The sequence below is a fragment of the Teleopsis dalmanni genome, chromosome 2 (assembly GCF_002237135.1).
Source record: "Teleopsis dalmanni isolate 2A chromosome 2, ASM223713v2, whole genome shotgun sequence".
In the NCBI taxonomy this organism is placed as follows: domain Eukaryota; kingdom Metazoa; phylum Arthropoda; class Insecta; order Diptera; family Diopsidae; genus Teleopsis; species Teleopsis dalmanni.
This window is the reverse complement of record NC_051847.1, coordinates 28,308,306-28,326,185: the sequence shown is the minus strand read 5'-3', so window position 1 is coordinate 28,326,185 and position 17,880 is coordinate 28,308,306. Positions and strand designations below refer to the sequence as shown.

At 24.7% G+C, this 17,880-nt stretch overlaps 1 protein-coding gene across 2 annotated transcripts in view; it reads left to right on the top strand.

Annotated features, from left to right (window-relative positions):
- Positions 1 to 14,825, top strand: part of LOC119680275 (gamma-1-syntrophin) — a 77,676-nt gene extending 62,851 nt beyond the window's left edge. The window contains exons 9-10 of one of the 2 annotated variants that reach the window (XM_038093013.1): positions 4,769 to 4,972; positions 14,600 to 14,825. In XM_038093013.1, coding sequence (XP_037948941.1) covers positions 4,769 to 4,972; positions 14,600 to 14,614 — 219 coding nt within the window. In that variant the 3' untranslated portion in view covers positions 14,615 to 14,825. Of the gene's footprint in view, positions 1 to 4,768; positions 4,973 to 7,003; positions 7,178 to 14,599 lie in introns of those variants that run through there. The other variant, XM_038093012.1, reaches the window with a different exon arrangement.
- Positions 14,826 to 17,880: the final 3,055 nt, after the last annotated feature.

Here is a 17,880-nt window from a genome sequence, read left to right as displayed (position 1 = left end):
ATAACCAACATAAATATATATATATATATATATATATATATGAAATATATACTGGCTTGATCGTTCGTATATTTTTTGGACTACTAATATCGTATATATATACTAGCTTAATCGTTCGTTTATAATTTTTGAACTACTAATATTAGGCGTTAAACACTTACAAATTTAAACCATGCACCCCGTGTTAACGGACTAGTTCGACTTACATTTAATTTACTTTATTTAAATTTAAAGTTTTGCCAATTTTTATTGTTTAATCATAAAAAAAACAATTGGTCTTAATTGTTAGATATTAACAACCCGTTATCGAATTTGAATCTATCGCAACCATTGTGCTTGCTGTGTTATTAATAAGAATTAACGCATAAACCACAGCTATATAAATGAAATTAATCATTGTAATTAGTTTTCTCAAACTTTAGCATTATAAATGTCATTACATATTGTTATGAAAACTTTTTGCTAATAATACAAGCAATAACAATTGTATTTTATTACAATACTAAACTATTAAATAATACGTATTAGTAACTGTAGTTAATATTGTAATACTCGATTACATGTGTGCATGATAGCTAATCGTATACACTTCAGTAATTAAAATTATAGTTTATAGTTGCGTTTCAATATGTTTGGCTAGTACGATATTTGCATAAGTCTTAGATCTAAATCAGTCCAGTAGAAATCAACTTAACTCTTTGTTGAAAATAACTAAACTCGAATTTAAAAACTAGAGTATATGTATTTTCAAGGAAAACTTACAACTTTTACTGCTCAAGTTATAAAACATTTAACTCAATTTATTTACACACAAAACTGACGTACTCATAGGAGAAATGATTTCATCCCAACACGCGATGACATTTGAACGAAACAAATGTGCCAAAGTTTATTTCCCACTCAACCCAAAACAAAGACTTCAAAGGCAGTAAAGTCAGTAAAGAACTGAATGCTTACACATATTAATTTAATCTTGAGAAGAAAATAAATTAAAAAAAATAAAATAAAAGCAAAAAGAAAAAAGAAAACTAGAGAAAAAAAAGGATATATACACACACGAAAAAAAATTAAGGACCTTGTCCAGACAGCAAATAGCATGTAACAACAAACGGATACGCAACCCAAGTCCAATGCAATGTGGAACCGCAAAATGGCGGCGCTACGTACTCCCACAGTTCACAGAGTACAATGACCGAAACTGTGCGATTTTCAAACTACAATGCCATTGCTTGTAAATACGATAAAAATAATAACAGAAAAAAATACAACAAAAAAGTTGCTGAAATTGGGATGGTAAAAATTACATAAATCGATAAAAATTTCGTGCAATAGTTAGCAAAGCTAGAGTCGAGAAAAAATACACTAAGAGCTAAGCAAATTCTACAAATTCTACAGTTTCATGCAAGTACCTAGAGTAAAGTAGCTTATCGTACTTCGGGGAATAAGTGCAGAAAACTAAAAAAGAAATTAAAATACATGCATCCATGCTCAATGCCTAAAGGACTAATTTCTCCGACTTAAGCCGTTTGAAGGCAAGCAGGAACTATTTATTTAAGCGTAAGCACATTTTAATGACTTATGAAAACCGAAACAACCAAAAAATTTCATGCTTTAGCATATGGTATGTAGTTAATTAAGAAACAAAAATATACTTATTAAATACGTTTATATAATTAAATAAAATGGTTTTAGCAATGCAGGATGCGAGTAAATCATTTTGCATATATGGTATATAATAGCAAAAGTAAATAATAAGTTTTTTGCTTTGCTTACCATTGCAATTAAAATATCACTTCGTGCTATGCACATTGCACACTTAATTTCATACTTAAACTGTCACTTAAGTCCATTTCCATTTTGAAGTACGTGTCGACCATTTTGGTGCACATATGTTGTTGCACATCTGATTTCGGGCAAATTTCAAATTATTTATTACTGCAAACCTTTTTAGTCATTCGCCTCTACGTGGCTATTTAAGGCATCAATTTTACACCAAAATTAAATTTTATGCGTGTTTCACGGCAATTTCGTGTAATTGCTACAACATTTAATGATAGTCAATGCAGAGAATGCGCACAGTACGCGGAGATGCGTGCAACGGGGCGTATGAGCAATAATTGCACATTACGCCTAATTTTATGTAAAAGAACACACAATTTTAATTGCATGTGTGCTAAAACTATTACTTAAATTGCTTACTGCATATGCAAAATAAATCCTACAATCCTAAATTACATTTAATACTTTTGTGTAAATTTATTTTACAATTAATGACAGTAATATACACACGGTTAAAATATTATTATTTCGTTCAGAGTATTTTTAAAGGTTGCGCATGTACGATATATCCTATATATAAATTATTATTATTATTTCCATACTCCATTAGAACCTTAGGGAGTGTACAAAAGTTTTCCACTGATTTCTATTTTGTGCTATTTCTCTCAACTCGTTAAGCGATTTGCCCATTTCCTGCTGAACTGTTCTTCTCCAGATCATTGCTGGTGCGCATCTGCGCCTAGTCCGCTGGGGGTTCCAATTAAGTGCAGCATGCGCAATGTTTTCATAAGATTTACGCAGTGTGTGTCAAATCCAACCATACTTCTTTCTTCTTATCTCGCGTTATTCTCCATAACTCTTCATTTGAAATCGTTCTAGGCCACCTCATGCCTAATATGTTACGCAGGCAACGGTTAATAAATGATTGCAATCTTTTTTCGATTTTAGAGTTAGCAAACCAAATTTCCGATCCATATAGGCATACCGATTTGACACGTGAATCAAAAGTTTTTACCTTGGTATTGGGACATATAAATAGCTATGTATATATAATGCTGTTTGAAAAGTTTTTCCACTTTTTTAATAATTACAGCTAAACTATGATATTCAACGATGTATACTACATTTGATTTGATTCAATACTGTCTGACATCTTCTTGGCAGTAGCATAATTCCACTCTCTAATCGTCGCTGAAAAAGTATAGAGTTTGTCGTATAAATATTGTTAGAGAGAAAGTAACAGATGATAGTTTCAAGTTACCAGATCTGGTATATATGGTTAATGTGTAATACAACCTATCATAACTGTGTAAGATTTTATAGAATCACTTGCACGATATTCGTCATTATTTTAAGAAAAAGGTTAAACGGTCAGTTTCGAGTAGTACGAGTATACAACCATTAATTTATCGGAAGTCTTCAGTAAAATACGGAAAACAAACATCAAGAGTACACATACATCTCGTCTAACAACCCATTATTTGAACATTCAAAAAATCGAATTGATGGGTCATCTGCAGTACAGTCCTAATTTGGCACTTAAGGACTTCTTCTTGCTTCCAAACGTCAAGAATAAATTGTGTGGATAATAATTTTTGTCGGAGGATGAAGCCATTCTTGCATTTAAAAACGATATTTTGGAGGTATTTGAAGAAGATTAGACAAATAGTTTAAACGCATGCAAAAGTGTATTAATTATAAAGGAGAATACTTCAAAAAACAATAAAGCAATTTTTAACAAGTTAGTATTTTTTCATTATTAGTTTCACAGTATAAAAAATGACCCCCGTAGTGCTAAACTACACCTCTTCTATCGAGAATTTCGTAAAATAATAAAATGAATATTCCAATTGACAACAGTGCATATTAGGAAAAATAGTGTCATCGCACGGTAAATGATCAGAAAACACTTAATTAATGAAACCATAAATATGAGTTTCCGAATGCTTAGACACGGTTTATCCCTTTTCGTACATAGTTAATTAATTAATTTTAAATTTTCGTACATAATTAATTATTCCTGGATTTATGGTCTTGGATTTATTTATTTATTTATTCGTCAATAATTTGTTAAAACTGCAAGTACCAAGGATTGAACTCCTTCTCTGTCAAATTTGGAGCTCAAAGCTTTTAAATTATAATTAATTATTTCAATTATTCTACAGCTGTTTTATCTATGAAACAGGGTTGTACAAATTGATTACAATAATGGACTGAGACTATTATCTTCCGGGATTTGTTATCTACACTTATAAACTAATGATTTTCTTTTTAATTATAATTAAAAATAATTATAATTAATTAATTCAACTATTCTACAGCTGTTTTATCTATGAAACAGGGTTGTACAAATTTATTACAAAATTAGCTTATAAATCAATGACTTTCAATTATGTTATTGTCTATTTAAAATAAAATAAAAACAATCTCAAAACAAGACAATATAAATCAAATAACACAAAAATCTCAAAAAAGTTTAAGTCTCAGAGCAATAAATAATAAGAATTTAAATAAATGATATAACATATTTAATGAATAAAAAAATTGAGCTTTGAGAAACTTTTTTAATTAAAAGTTATATAGCATTTAATTATTGTTGTTTATATTCATCGTATCAAGACTCTTGCTATCTAAAATATTATTTCCCATTGTGAATTAAACGCTTAAATGAAGAGTTATTTACTTACAGTGAACTTCAAGGAATAACTTTTTTGCTAGTAGTATTTTTTTTATGTTTTCGAAAATATTTTTCTCTTTCATAGATACTCGTTACTTACTGTCACATTATTTTCAAATTATGCTAGTTTTTCGCTGTGAGAAAAACAAAAGCTAATAAACAAATAAAGAACACAAATAATAAACCTACAAAGTTGCCACTTAACAGTTTTTTACAAAAAAAAACATTTTTTTTCAAACGAAAGTGCATTTGTTTCTTTTTCCCGTACTTTTTATTAATTATTTTTTTCTGTGTATTTCTGCTTATTCGTAGCGCAAAACTTTTGCCGTTTCTCATCACGGCAAGAGTGGAGGTCTAACACTGGACTGGCAGACCGGCTTCTCACTTGCAGAGGGCGCTGACTCCGCTATTGTTTGGCAGTATAAGTTTTCTCAACTGCGAGGCTCCAGTGATGATGGAAAATCAAAATTAAAACTACATTTTCAGGATCATGAAACTCGCGCTATCGAAACAAAAGTAAGTAAAAAAAACTGATTTCTTTGTACCTTAAAAGCCTATATGCATTTAATGCGTGTATGTATGTATGTATGCATCAGTATGTATGTAAATATACTGAAGCTACTATGGTTGCAAAAGTGCATTGATTGTGGTTTGACAAACGTTGTTTCCGGCTCAAATCAAAAACCTTTTGCAACTTCATCTTTGTTCCTTCTTTTATACTTTGGGTTAATGATTTTAGATTTTCTGGTTTTTTTACTTTTCTGAGTAATTTTTTATGTAACAAGTTTACTTACATGTGCTTAAGGTTCTTTGAAAACTTTATGATTTTTTTGATTAAAATAGTTTTCAGTTTTAGTTTGCTGTTTAATATTGAATATTCCTTTTTTCCATTTAAAGCTTTTTGCATAAAAAATATAAAATTTTAAAGAAAATGTGGAAAAATATGAGATTTGGAGAAAAATAGCTTAAATATTTAAATAATATTATGAATGCTTATGAATAAAGAAAGAACTTCAAGACATATGGATAGGTTCCCATAACAACAATGGCCTACTGTACATGATCTACACTGTACACAGGACCAATCTTCGCTACTGCCACTGACAGGAAAAAACCTACAACTCCATTTTAGGATTATTGAATAATGTAATTGCGTTTCCATTTTAGGATTATTGATTAATGTAATTGGGTTTCATTCAAAACTATACCGCATTTAGACACAAATAAAACAATAAATTGAAAGCATTTTTAATCAGCAGATTTTCCAGAATAAATTATTTTTCAAAATGTAGAACAACCCTAAAACATTTTTGCGACGGATATGAAAAATACTTGTCAAAATAAAAAACTAAAGACAAAATAGCTGTTAATAATATCACAAATATTCATATTAATAAAATATTTATCGAGTTTTTTATTATATAAATGTCATTTTTTCAGAAGCAGAACTGTTTTTGAATTTATCACCTCGGATTTTGATGAAATTTTTTTTATATATCCCTTTTTCATATAGAAATACCCGTATATCGCGAAAAAAAAACGTCTATAGTGTTTCGTGAATTTGCATTTCAGACCAATTTTTGAATGGTCACATCTCCGGCTCCGTAAATGATAGAGCCTTAAAATTATGTTTATATAAAGAAAATTTGGTTGAATATTTTTAAAATGATTGAAACAATTGAAATTCTTTATATTTGATTACTTATATTAACCGTTAATTTCTTGAAAAAGGTGTCAGAACAATAGCAACTACTTCTACTTAAAGAAGATTTTTTTTAATTCATGTTCTATCAATTCGATTGCATATGACGAATAATTCAAATATTCTTTATGATGTTTATAAAAATCTATATTGCAAAAATATTCTACATTATACACAAATTTAATAAAACTAATAAAAAATTGACCCTATAAATAATAATTTTTTCTTAAAATTTCTGAAATGAACTAAAATCTTTTTATTGATGAAATTGAAATCATTTGAGATGGATGAAATAAAATTAATATTATCTCTAAATCTAGTCTACTTCAGTAAAGTGGTTTGATGGAGTCACAGCTCTCAATAAGGTTTTGAGTAATTTAAAAGGCAGGAAGACAGTTTTCCTTCTAATAAATAAATAGTCACAACACTTTCTTTTATTTGTTTCAATAATCATTATTAAATGGATATATAATTATAGATTATAGAATCCATTTATATTATTTAGTGTCATTCTGTTTAATTATCTTTAGTAAAATAGTAAGAAATTGAAACAGACATAAATTGTATATTTTAATTTTTTTTTAAATATATTATATTAAATTTATATATATTATATATAATATAATATATTATATATATATTAAATTTTTTATTACATAAATATTTAATATTTTATTAAAAATTAAAATTTATTCCAACAAAAAGTTAAAGCAATGCTCTCTGTCGCCTCTCTAAATCTCATATACATTTAACCACCAATTTTTTTATCAAATATTTAAATAATATTAATGAATAATTTACAAAAATTCGATTTAAAATAATTTATTTTAAAAATTTTAATACAGGAACTAGAATGTCAAGTGCTGCAAAGTTTGCTATTTTGTATGCATGCTTTTTTGACCGCCAAAGTTGCTTCAGTCGATCCTGCATTTTTGAGTTCAATACAGCAGACTTAAAAAATATTTTCATAAAAATATTCTTAAAAAAAACTATGACTTATTATTATGGTTGATAATAATACATAAAAAAATAAGTAGGTAATTTATAAAAAAATTATTATAATAATTAATAGCTTAATATTTCTTAGTTTTATTATATAAAATTTTATTAAAAAAATATTTATATTTGTGAGAAAAACTATTGGTGCAACTGCATATAAATTAAGTAATTTTTATTTAAACGTAATTTATATATAATATTAATATACAAATTTTTTAGAATATGAACATATGTAATTATTTTTCCTAATAAGAAAAAATTTTAATAAAGAAATACGAGTATTGCTAAATGTTTTATATATGAAAATTTTTTATATATGAAATTGTTAGGTAAACTTTGTACTTCTCCATTAGCAAAACAGAACCGAATTAATCTGCATATGTTAAATAATGTAAAATAGCCGTTCTTAGCATTGTTATATATTCAAATTATATTTGTAGTTAAAATGTTAAAATATTTGTAATAAAAGTTCATATATGCAATATTGGCTTTAATCGAACTTAAATATATAATAAAATTGTTTTTGTTTTTAAATATTTATTGTAATTTGTGCTTCATAAGGAAAATCTAATTTTCTGCTTAATGATTTGTTATGTGGTTGAATACAAAATTTTTATTTAAGAATTAAATATTCTTAAATATTCATTGCGAATTATAGAAAATGTCAATTTAAAATTTATGTAATTTATGTTAGTAAAAATAATATTGTTTTGTTTTTTATAATATGTATTTATTACACCAAAGCTCAAAACAAACAAGAAAATACATAAAATTTACAAAGTTGAAGCTTAAATTATTAAACAATTTATTAATTTTTAAAAATACTTTATACACTTTTTTTGTATATAGAAAATGTATGCACAACAAAATATTTGTAAAAGAATATATTATATATTATTTTAATATAAACTTAACCTCAATATCATTTATATATCTATTATACACACATACTTTTAGTCCAACTGTGAATTATTTTTAAAATATCTGTATTTTTACTGATATTTTAAATTTTATATTTTTAAATAAATTTTATTTAAATTTATATTATTCTTTTTTTAAAATTATTTTTAAACAGATATAAGATATAATTTATTTGCAGCTTTACTGATTTTTTAAGTTTTATATTTTAATCTAAGTTTTATTTAAAATTATGTATTATTATTTTTTAAATTATTTTTGAACAAATATAAGTAATTAATTAAAATTTATTTAAAATAGGAAAAGTTTATAAGTATTTATAAATTATTTGTACTTTTACTGATTTTTTGAGTTTTATATATTTATCTAAGTTTTATTTAAAATTATTTATTATTTTTTAAAATTAGTTTTAATTAAAATAGAAAAGTTCATAAGTATTTATAAATTATATAATTTTTATATTTTTATATAAGTTTTATTTAAAATTATTTAAGATTTTTTTAAAATTCTTTTTGAACAGATATAAGCATTTAATTAAAATTTATTTAAAATTGATAATGTTTACTTCTTTTTATGCAATTGCAATAATAAAAGTTAGGTCCGGTATTGGATCAGTTTGCTAAAACATAGTTTAAATTAAAATTATTTAAAATTATTTTTAAATAATTGAAGTCATAAAAATGAAATTTCACAATACCACTAATGATGGATATTATGAAATATTCGATACGTTTGTATTACCCAAAAAACCAATTAATTAAAAATAAAATAAATTTATTGCTTATGTTATTAAAGGCTTAAGCGAAAGATAAAAGTAACAGTCAATTTTTTATTTTTTATTTAATTTCCATAATTATTAAATAAAATAATACAAATAATACTATTAAAAAAATTGAACCGAAACTGCTCTCAAGAATATTTAAAATATTTACTTCAGCATATGACTTTAATCAATTTTATTAAAACCTATTATTGTTTATATATGTTTGTATATTAAATTTCTATTTTTAAAATTTTGTATATATTTGATATATATTATTTTTCGTTAATTTAATTAATTACGCTAGAGGAATAAATTAATTTTTATTAGAGTTAATATAAAATGTTCATTTTGTTAATAAAATTTTTATATTTTTAAAATAAACAGATGTACACATTTATCTTCTTTTATAATTCATTTGTTTTGTTGGTTGAATTGTTTAATAATTAAAAATTATTTTTATAACGTTTTTTAAAATATAAGAAGCATTTTCTTGTTACAATAAAAAAAATTAATGTAAACATTATAAATTACAATATATTTAATTACATGTTTATATTTGTTATATTTGTTTTTAAGCTTCAACATAATAAAATGCATGAAATAATTTAAATTTTATTTTATTTAAATTTTTAATTGTTTACACATTTACCATAAGTCAATTTGAAATTGTGTCCTTCGCTAAATATTAAAAATTAATTGCAAAATTAATGTGAATTTATATTACTAAATAAAATAATAAATATTATAATAATAAATTACATGCTTATATATAAAAGACAGTAACCTCATTAAATTACTCAGAATTCAATTTAAACTATAACCACCAAAATATTTATGAAAACTATTGCTTTACTTATAATTAAAAATCAAAATTAAATATAATAAAATATAAATAATTAAATGAATTCATACATTACAGTGTTTAAATAAGAGTAGAGTATATAAATGAAATATATTGCAATTTTTTTTATTATCAAAACAGTTTTTTAAGAACTTTTAAACAGTTCCGTCGACCAGATATACGAGTAAGTGCTTCTTTTTTAACCAAATATTTATAAAAAAAGTTTAAAATATTAAAAGTCAAAGTGGCTCTCAAGTAATTGATTCTCTTTTCAACGTATTTTTTTGTGTAAACTGTGTATATAAGTACATAACCTATTAAAGTTGCAGAATTCTACATCAGTGGCAGATGGTAATCCGTACTCTAATTACCACTTAACGTTTGTAACTTTTCGTAAAACAAATGTTAAAAAAAAGAACTCGCTGTTAAAATAATAAAAAATAAATAAAAAGTCACACACCTCATATATATATTCAATTTGCAACCGTCTGGGCTTCGAAGACGTTATATTCTCCGCAGACTTCATGTTTCAAATCATCTACATTTCTGTAAACTGTTTTCACTGTAGTTGAATAAAATTGAACAGAAACGAATAGAGTACTAGCCATCTTTATAATAACAACTGTCCCTAATCGTATAGAAAAGCTTCAATCCTGAGAATGGAAGCTTAAATATCACCCGTTAAAAAATTTCCTAATATCAGATGCGTATATAAACTCCAAGTATATATAAACTAACCACAAAGAATGTAAGTAAAATTCTTTTTTACCTTCGGACTAGGCCATTGTTTCAGCCATCTCAACGTGGTTTGTATCAACCGGATAGCTGAACTGTCAGCACCCTCAGCTGACAACTATCATCCCATAGTTGTAGGTGCAAAACAATCCCTTCACTTTTCTGTCAGACACTTTATTATATACTATCTTATTATCAAATTGTCTGTTCCACAGGATTGAAGAGTGCTTTCAAATTTATTCGTGAATACATTGCAAACGATTTCATAATTAACCGACTACACGCAAAGCATCAGTGCTCATTATGTTTACTAAAATGGATATTTTTCTTGCTTTTATTATTACTTCCGTAATGTAGAAAAAGTTAAAAATACTAGGACAAGCGATATACATTATACTGATATAACTAAAAAATACATTTCGAATTTTTATAGCCATTATAAACAGTATCTTTAGTCAAATATGTTGGTCATAGTTTACACAAATTTTTTTTATAACATGAAACTACAACCAGTGTTGAAACATGTTTGAATAAATCACAGCTAGATTGTTTAACTCAATATATATTCTTTCTATTATTTATTAATAATAAATGCATTTGAATCTTGTGACACATCAACTTTTTTTAACTATATTTCTGGAGGAAGTAGTGTTCGAATAAATTCAGTATACTCAAGCTGTTGTATTCTGCGTAAGCTTAGTTATTTCTGTCTTCAATCTTAATATATAGCTATAGATAGCTATTGCATAGATCTATTGCATAGATATTTAAAACTTTAACTACTTTTTTCTGATATTTTTTTGAAGAAAATTATATATGATTTTTGTGTTATAAAAATACTTTTAATTTATTTAATTACTTAATATGTTTCTACAATTCATTGAAAAAAAAATCAATTTCATTTCATATTACATTTATGCTCTACATTATTTGTTAGTGAATTGCAAAAGTAAAAAATCATAATCATATCAATTTAAAACAAAAACGAATAAGGAAATCAAAATCAAAGCATTATTAATTATAGACAGAAATACATAAACTAATTTCAAAATTATATATATACACATAAACATATTAACTTATAGCAAGCCCACATATACAAAACAACAAACAAAAGCATATATACAGATATTAAATATTATATATTTATGAATATGAAAAACTCAAATATTAAATATCCTAGAGCATAATTTTTAGAAAACTTATTTCAGCAGAAAGCCTCATAACCATAAATATATGTATACAAAAATATATATATGTGTATTTCGCAAAAAAGCCACACCAGATACAACTATATAAAGTAAAGCAAAAATTAAATAAAAATATTTATTTTTCAAGCATAATATAAGAACCTGAAAGTAACATAACGAAAATTGTTATCAAAATTATAATAATAAAATTATATATAATTGCACACTTAAAGACCAATTTATAAAATTTGCACCTCAAAAAATAATTTTATTTTTTCTCATATATCAAAAAAAAAAATAAAATGATTATAAGAAATTCATAATAATAATTATTTTGATGAATAAAAATAAACTGTTTTTGTTGTTTGCATATAAAAAATAGTTAAATGTTTGCTTTATGCATAATTAAAAATTATTGGTACTTAAAAATTAATATATCAAAAAATCCCTTTTTTACTTAACAAATTTAATAATGCATATAAAAATATATTACTTTAAAAAAGAAACCTAACAAACAATTGCTCACCGAAATTAAATAAAATATCAGTCAAAACTCATGCATTCTTCAAGCATTTAAACGCAGTACAAGAAAAAAATTTTATAATTTTTAATTTTAATTAAAATTGTAAATTTGAAATCATATGTCATAAAATAGTATTAATTAATAGTAGAAATATTAAAAATGTTTTTTATATAATTTGCATGAAATTGTTTTTTATTTAAAAAAATATATTAACTATAAGAAAATTTATGTAAGACAGAAAAAGTTATTCGAAAGAAATAAAAATAAAAATTATGGCTAATAATCAGAAAAACACCGTTTTTACAATAAATAACAACTAAAAGAGGTAAGTAGTTAAAATTTTTAATTACTTTTAACATATATCTTTTCATCAATATTTTTTTTTGAAATTTTTTTTATACAAATATCTAATTACAAGAACGTTATTGCACTTTCCAATGCTTTATTTTACTGTCATGTACAATTTTTACGCTTTTTTATCTTAAACATTTTCATATGCATTGTGTGCATTATAATCCCTAAACTGTTAAAGTTATCATGACTATAAAAACAATCCATTAAACCCCACAATCTCACTATAATCTTTGGTCGAAAATTTAAGCGATCTTTGAAAAGATATCTGCTTGAGATACATAACTTGATTTAAATAAACATTATTAAGTCCATAGAGCAACCACATAAATATGTGCGATTATGTTTGCTATTGTATTCGATATTGAATTTTTTACCTCCAAACCTTCTTTTTTTTCATTTCGAAATATAAAATAAATATACGTAGACATTTTAAGATACTTGATATCTTCTGGAACATAGAAGATATCAACCATCTTCAGTAATATTTTTCAACATTTTTTTATAATACATCTTATATAAAATTTTACTTTTAAAGTTCTCTATGTTCCACTACATACTTATATCCATTTTATTTCCTCTTTGAACCATAACCTACAACATTAAATTTTCACAAATCCTAACTACATTAGGTATTAAATGTTCGAAAGAGTTGCAAATGGGCTATTTAAAAATTCTATCAATATCAGTTCTGTATTTCTACTGAATTTCAGTAATATCTTTGCTCTAGTCAAGTTTTTTAGCAGATCATATTTACAAATTCTTATTAATAAATTGAGGTATCTTACATCGCAATCTAGAGATCTTCTCTGCATCCATTACATGTTTTCATTTTGTACACTAAAAATAGCTTATACAGCTAAGCTAAGTAATAAGATAAATAAAAAACATTTATATAAGTAGACCTTAAAGAACCTTATTTTTGCTCGCCCTTACCTTAAAAATCCTTTAAACGGAACATTTTAACAATCAGGACTGCTCATCATAATTGCTTCAAAATTAATTGCAATAATTAAAATACAAGTCCAAATTGCCTCGGAACTATTAAATTTTCTTCCTTAACTACTAAATTGCACCCCATCACTAATAATTTCAAACTAACAATCAATATAATCAAAAATTTAAGTTTAAATTATTATAACTATAAAATTGTTCTCTAGAGGACGTACGCCCTAAATTTAGATTACACTGGTTTACACCAATAAATTTCATAAAATTCAAACATCCTTTTATGCAAATAAAGCAATAAGTTTGATTCCATAGCCAATAGCTAATAGTGTTGGTGCAAAGTATTTACAGGGTTCTTGGTAAAAACTTATTAAATGTTGTTACTATATATATTTAATAGCATTTATTGATTACCAATATGTCTTAATTCTTTAAGGTAATCATTCCATCAGAACATTGTTTTGCATAACAATCCTTTGGCAATCCAGTTACTTCCAGGGAACTTACTCTTTAAATATATTTCAGCTTAAATGTTTAAAATCGATAACTCGTAATATTACATAGATGATCAAATATATTTTATAATTATTTTGTCTTTACTTTTCTACTACTATTTAAAAATAAGTAAGTTAAAATCAACATAACCATTTAATTATACGAGAGATTTTTGAACAACAATAAGATTATAATATGTAATCATGTCTTATGCACTCCAATAGGAAAAAATAAACCAAATTATTAATATATCAATGTGTTTTTCAAAACAGGAAGGAAGTTGATATTAAAAATAACTTAACTTAGTAATAATAAAAACTGTTGATCACTCCTTGTAATAAACCAACTGATTATCATCATAAATAAGTCATTGAGGCACTGCTATATAATTGCTTTATACTATATTGAAAAATTCATATAATTAAAATATATTTTCATTCCCCATTATATAAAATACTTATTAAAAGAACTTCATTTCATTGCCTTCATTATATTTCCATACTAATATGTTTGTATTTTAAATTTTACGGTATTATTACTTCAAAAATTATTTCAAATTCAATTTCTGCATGCATTTGTGGCTTAAAATATTAGAGAAATTCTTACTTGAATAACTGAAAATGTTATTTTAAAGAAATTTATCATTGAAAGGATATCATTTTTGTCATATATTTACAGGAAGCATTGTTATAAATAAGTGAAATATTACTCATGCTGGCACATATACAGTAAATTTTAAAGCAAGCATCATATCCGCCTGAATGTATGCAAAGTAAACGGCACGCTTTTTATATGCGTAAATTTTTAATGTTAGCACCCGACATATCTTAACAAACTTAAAGCTTAAATTTCTACACAAAGTGTGTTTAAAGCACTATCTATTCACTAAAAAAAAAAATTATATGTGCACTCAACTAAATAATTATAAAAAAGACAAAATTAAATTAAAATTTAAGTGATTTCATGTTTTATTAGAAATATTATATACTTTGACTGTTGCATAAAGAATTCCAACTAAATGTGTTCAATATTTAAATTGTTTATTAAAGCATTTAATATATTTAAAATAAAATTTAAATAATATAAACAATAAATTAATTAATTGTTTGTTTTAATTTAGTAAAAATACAATATTATTACATATATTTAAAAATAAAATCAAAAGTACATATATATTAATACTCTCTATACTTATATACATTTTACATGTACAACAATATTTATATATACTTATATACATACTTTTTTTCGATAAATATTATTGTGGTTATTATACTTAAATCAGTTAATTTTTTTATAACAGTTTAATAACTTCAAGTGGAGCAGTTCAGCTATTAAATAGATTTGTGTCTCCAATAACGTAAAATAAAACATAGAATTGCTATAAAATTGATGAAAGTTTTATAGCGGCATAGCTATAAAAGCTTTTTAAACATAGAACTTAATTTTCAGCTTAGTGCCTATAAATTTCACACTTACCTAGTAAATATCAAAAATATATTCTAAATATTATTTCTGCTTACATTTTACCAAATTGCTAAAACTCTAATTTTGAATAACGAAAATTATATGAAAGTTGGATGTCCACTGATGGTGGATATTTAACAGTATCCTAAATAGTTGTATGGTCAGCCTAAAAATACATCAAAAAATTTAATTTTTATTGTCATAAGTTATATAAAAATTATCTTAAGCATTGGTCCAATAGTTCAAACTATTCCTTCCGCCTGTAAAGAAAAAAACATAGAACAATATTATTTTTAAAAATTACTAATGATGCATATTTGGCAATAACCGACACTGCCATATGGTCTGCCTAAAGATACATACGACATATAAAAATTATTTAAGACGTTGATTTCCACAAGCTGATAATTTTAGCCTAAAAAAAAAACGTAGAACAGATATGGTACTACAATTTATAGTAACATTATAAAGTACTAATCACAAAATATTGTATATGTACTCGAAATGCACGTTAGTGTTCGCAGCTTGCATTGTCACTAAATTATTCGGTTAGCAAGTATTCGGTTATAGAGTATTCGGTTACCAAGTAATCGTTTACAAAGTATTCCGTTACCGAGTATTCGGTTAATATTTTTCATGAATGGTTCGATTTCGTTTCATTTTAACAGTGTTTCGAGATGAAAATTTAGTTCATTAAACGTTTCTCTATTGAGTTCACAATCTGAGGTTGATAGCTCCAAAGTTTGTCAACTATAGGGTATTCACTATGAGCATGCTAAGTGCTTTTACTGTATCCTTAAAAAATTCCGCAGGCATCAATATCGACAAGACTCAATCAAATGAAATGATACCTATGATTGCAGTGACCTGAAAAGTAATCGGATAATATTCATAAGTCGTAGAATAAACAGCCTAGGACCATGCGACCTGAAAAACCAACCCAGAGTGGAAAAAAGCAATGTAAATTAGAAAAAAATATTACAAATATTTTTTTTTTGATACATTAGTTACAAAATGTTACTTTAATTTTACCTTAATATATTATTTGTTTCTTCACTTGTTTTCATAATTAATATTGCTTTGCTTTTATTCAAATTTCTGAATTGGATTTATTTTCGTTGAAGCATTTTTTTCTACTTTTTCACTCACTATTGCTATATTCTATTGGTAGTGAAGATCTATTGGTTTTTGTGAGACCAACTGCTGAGTGTTTATCTGCAGTTTATTTTTTTTTAATATTTTCTACCTCCTCAGCTTATATGTTCATTATATTGTATTAGTTTTGGGAATGGTTTTTGTGATACCATACAAAAATATGCATCTTTATTAACTTTCGAGTATATTTCTAAATCCCATACTTGTTTTCATTCACTTTTATCGTATTCTATTAGTAATAAATGAGATTTTTGTGACGCCAGTTACAACTACGAATATCACTATTTTTTCTTCGAGTATCATTCAACTTCCAGTACTCGAAACTAAAAGTAGAGTATATCTTCTGTGATACACCTAAGAAAAGTTTTTGAATCGACGTCTTCAGTCGCATGGATGACATTAAAGTGAAACTGTTGGTTACAAGAATTTTCTTCATATTCTTTCTAAGACTTATATTTTTTCTTTTTAGTTTCGTGTTTGAATGTTTTCTTATCCTTGATATTCTTCTATAACTTCAACAGAAGATAAACAATAGATTTAAATCTCATTTGCCTTTGTGATTTCTAAAATTAATTATGAAACAATAGATATTTTTTAAAACTTAAAATAAATTTATTTAATAAAACATTTGCAAAACATATATTAACTATAAACTTATACAATGTATAAAAATTATTTTAAACTTTTTATAATTTTTGCCATAAACAAGGAAGCATTTTCAGACTGAGCTTTCAAATGGCTGTGCTGAAAGCTCAATCCTTACAATGTTGCCACTTAAATGAAAAGCGCGATATTGTATTTTAGCACTTGAAGCAGAATTTATGGCTGCAAACACTGCTTCATGTGGAGGCATTTTTTTTTATATATATACTATATACATAATTTTATAAAAAAAAGCTATGTAAATGATTACTAATAAAACTTAAAAAATAATTACTTTAATTTTAACAATATATTGAACATTCGGTATATTATTATCAAAATCTTTTCATGGCTGTTTAGAAAAGATTTTGATGTACATATATTATATTTTAATTAATAGTATACAGAAATATAATAAAATAACAATCTAATTGAAATTAATGAAAATGCTTAAATGAAAATATTGAATATAATTAGCAAAATTTTTACCTGGCTGTTGATAAAAATTTTCTATTTAAAAAACTTAAAAAACATACGTTCCACTTATCAAGAAAATATTTTAATGAGATTTATTATTCCTAAACAAATTTTAAATTTTCTATTTACATTTTATAATTTTCATTTTAAATTCTCTTAAAGCTTCAACTACAAATATTTTATATACAAAACTTTAAAAAATAAATTATCAAAACATT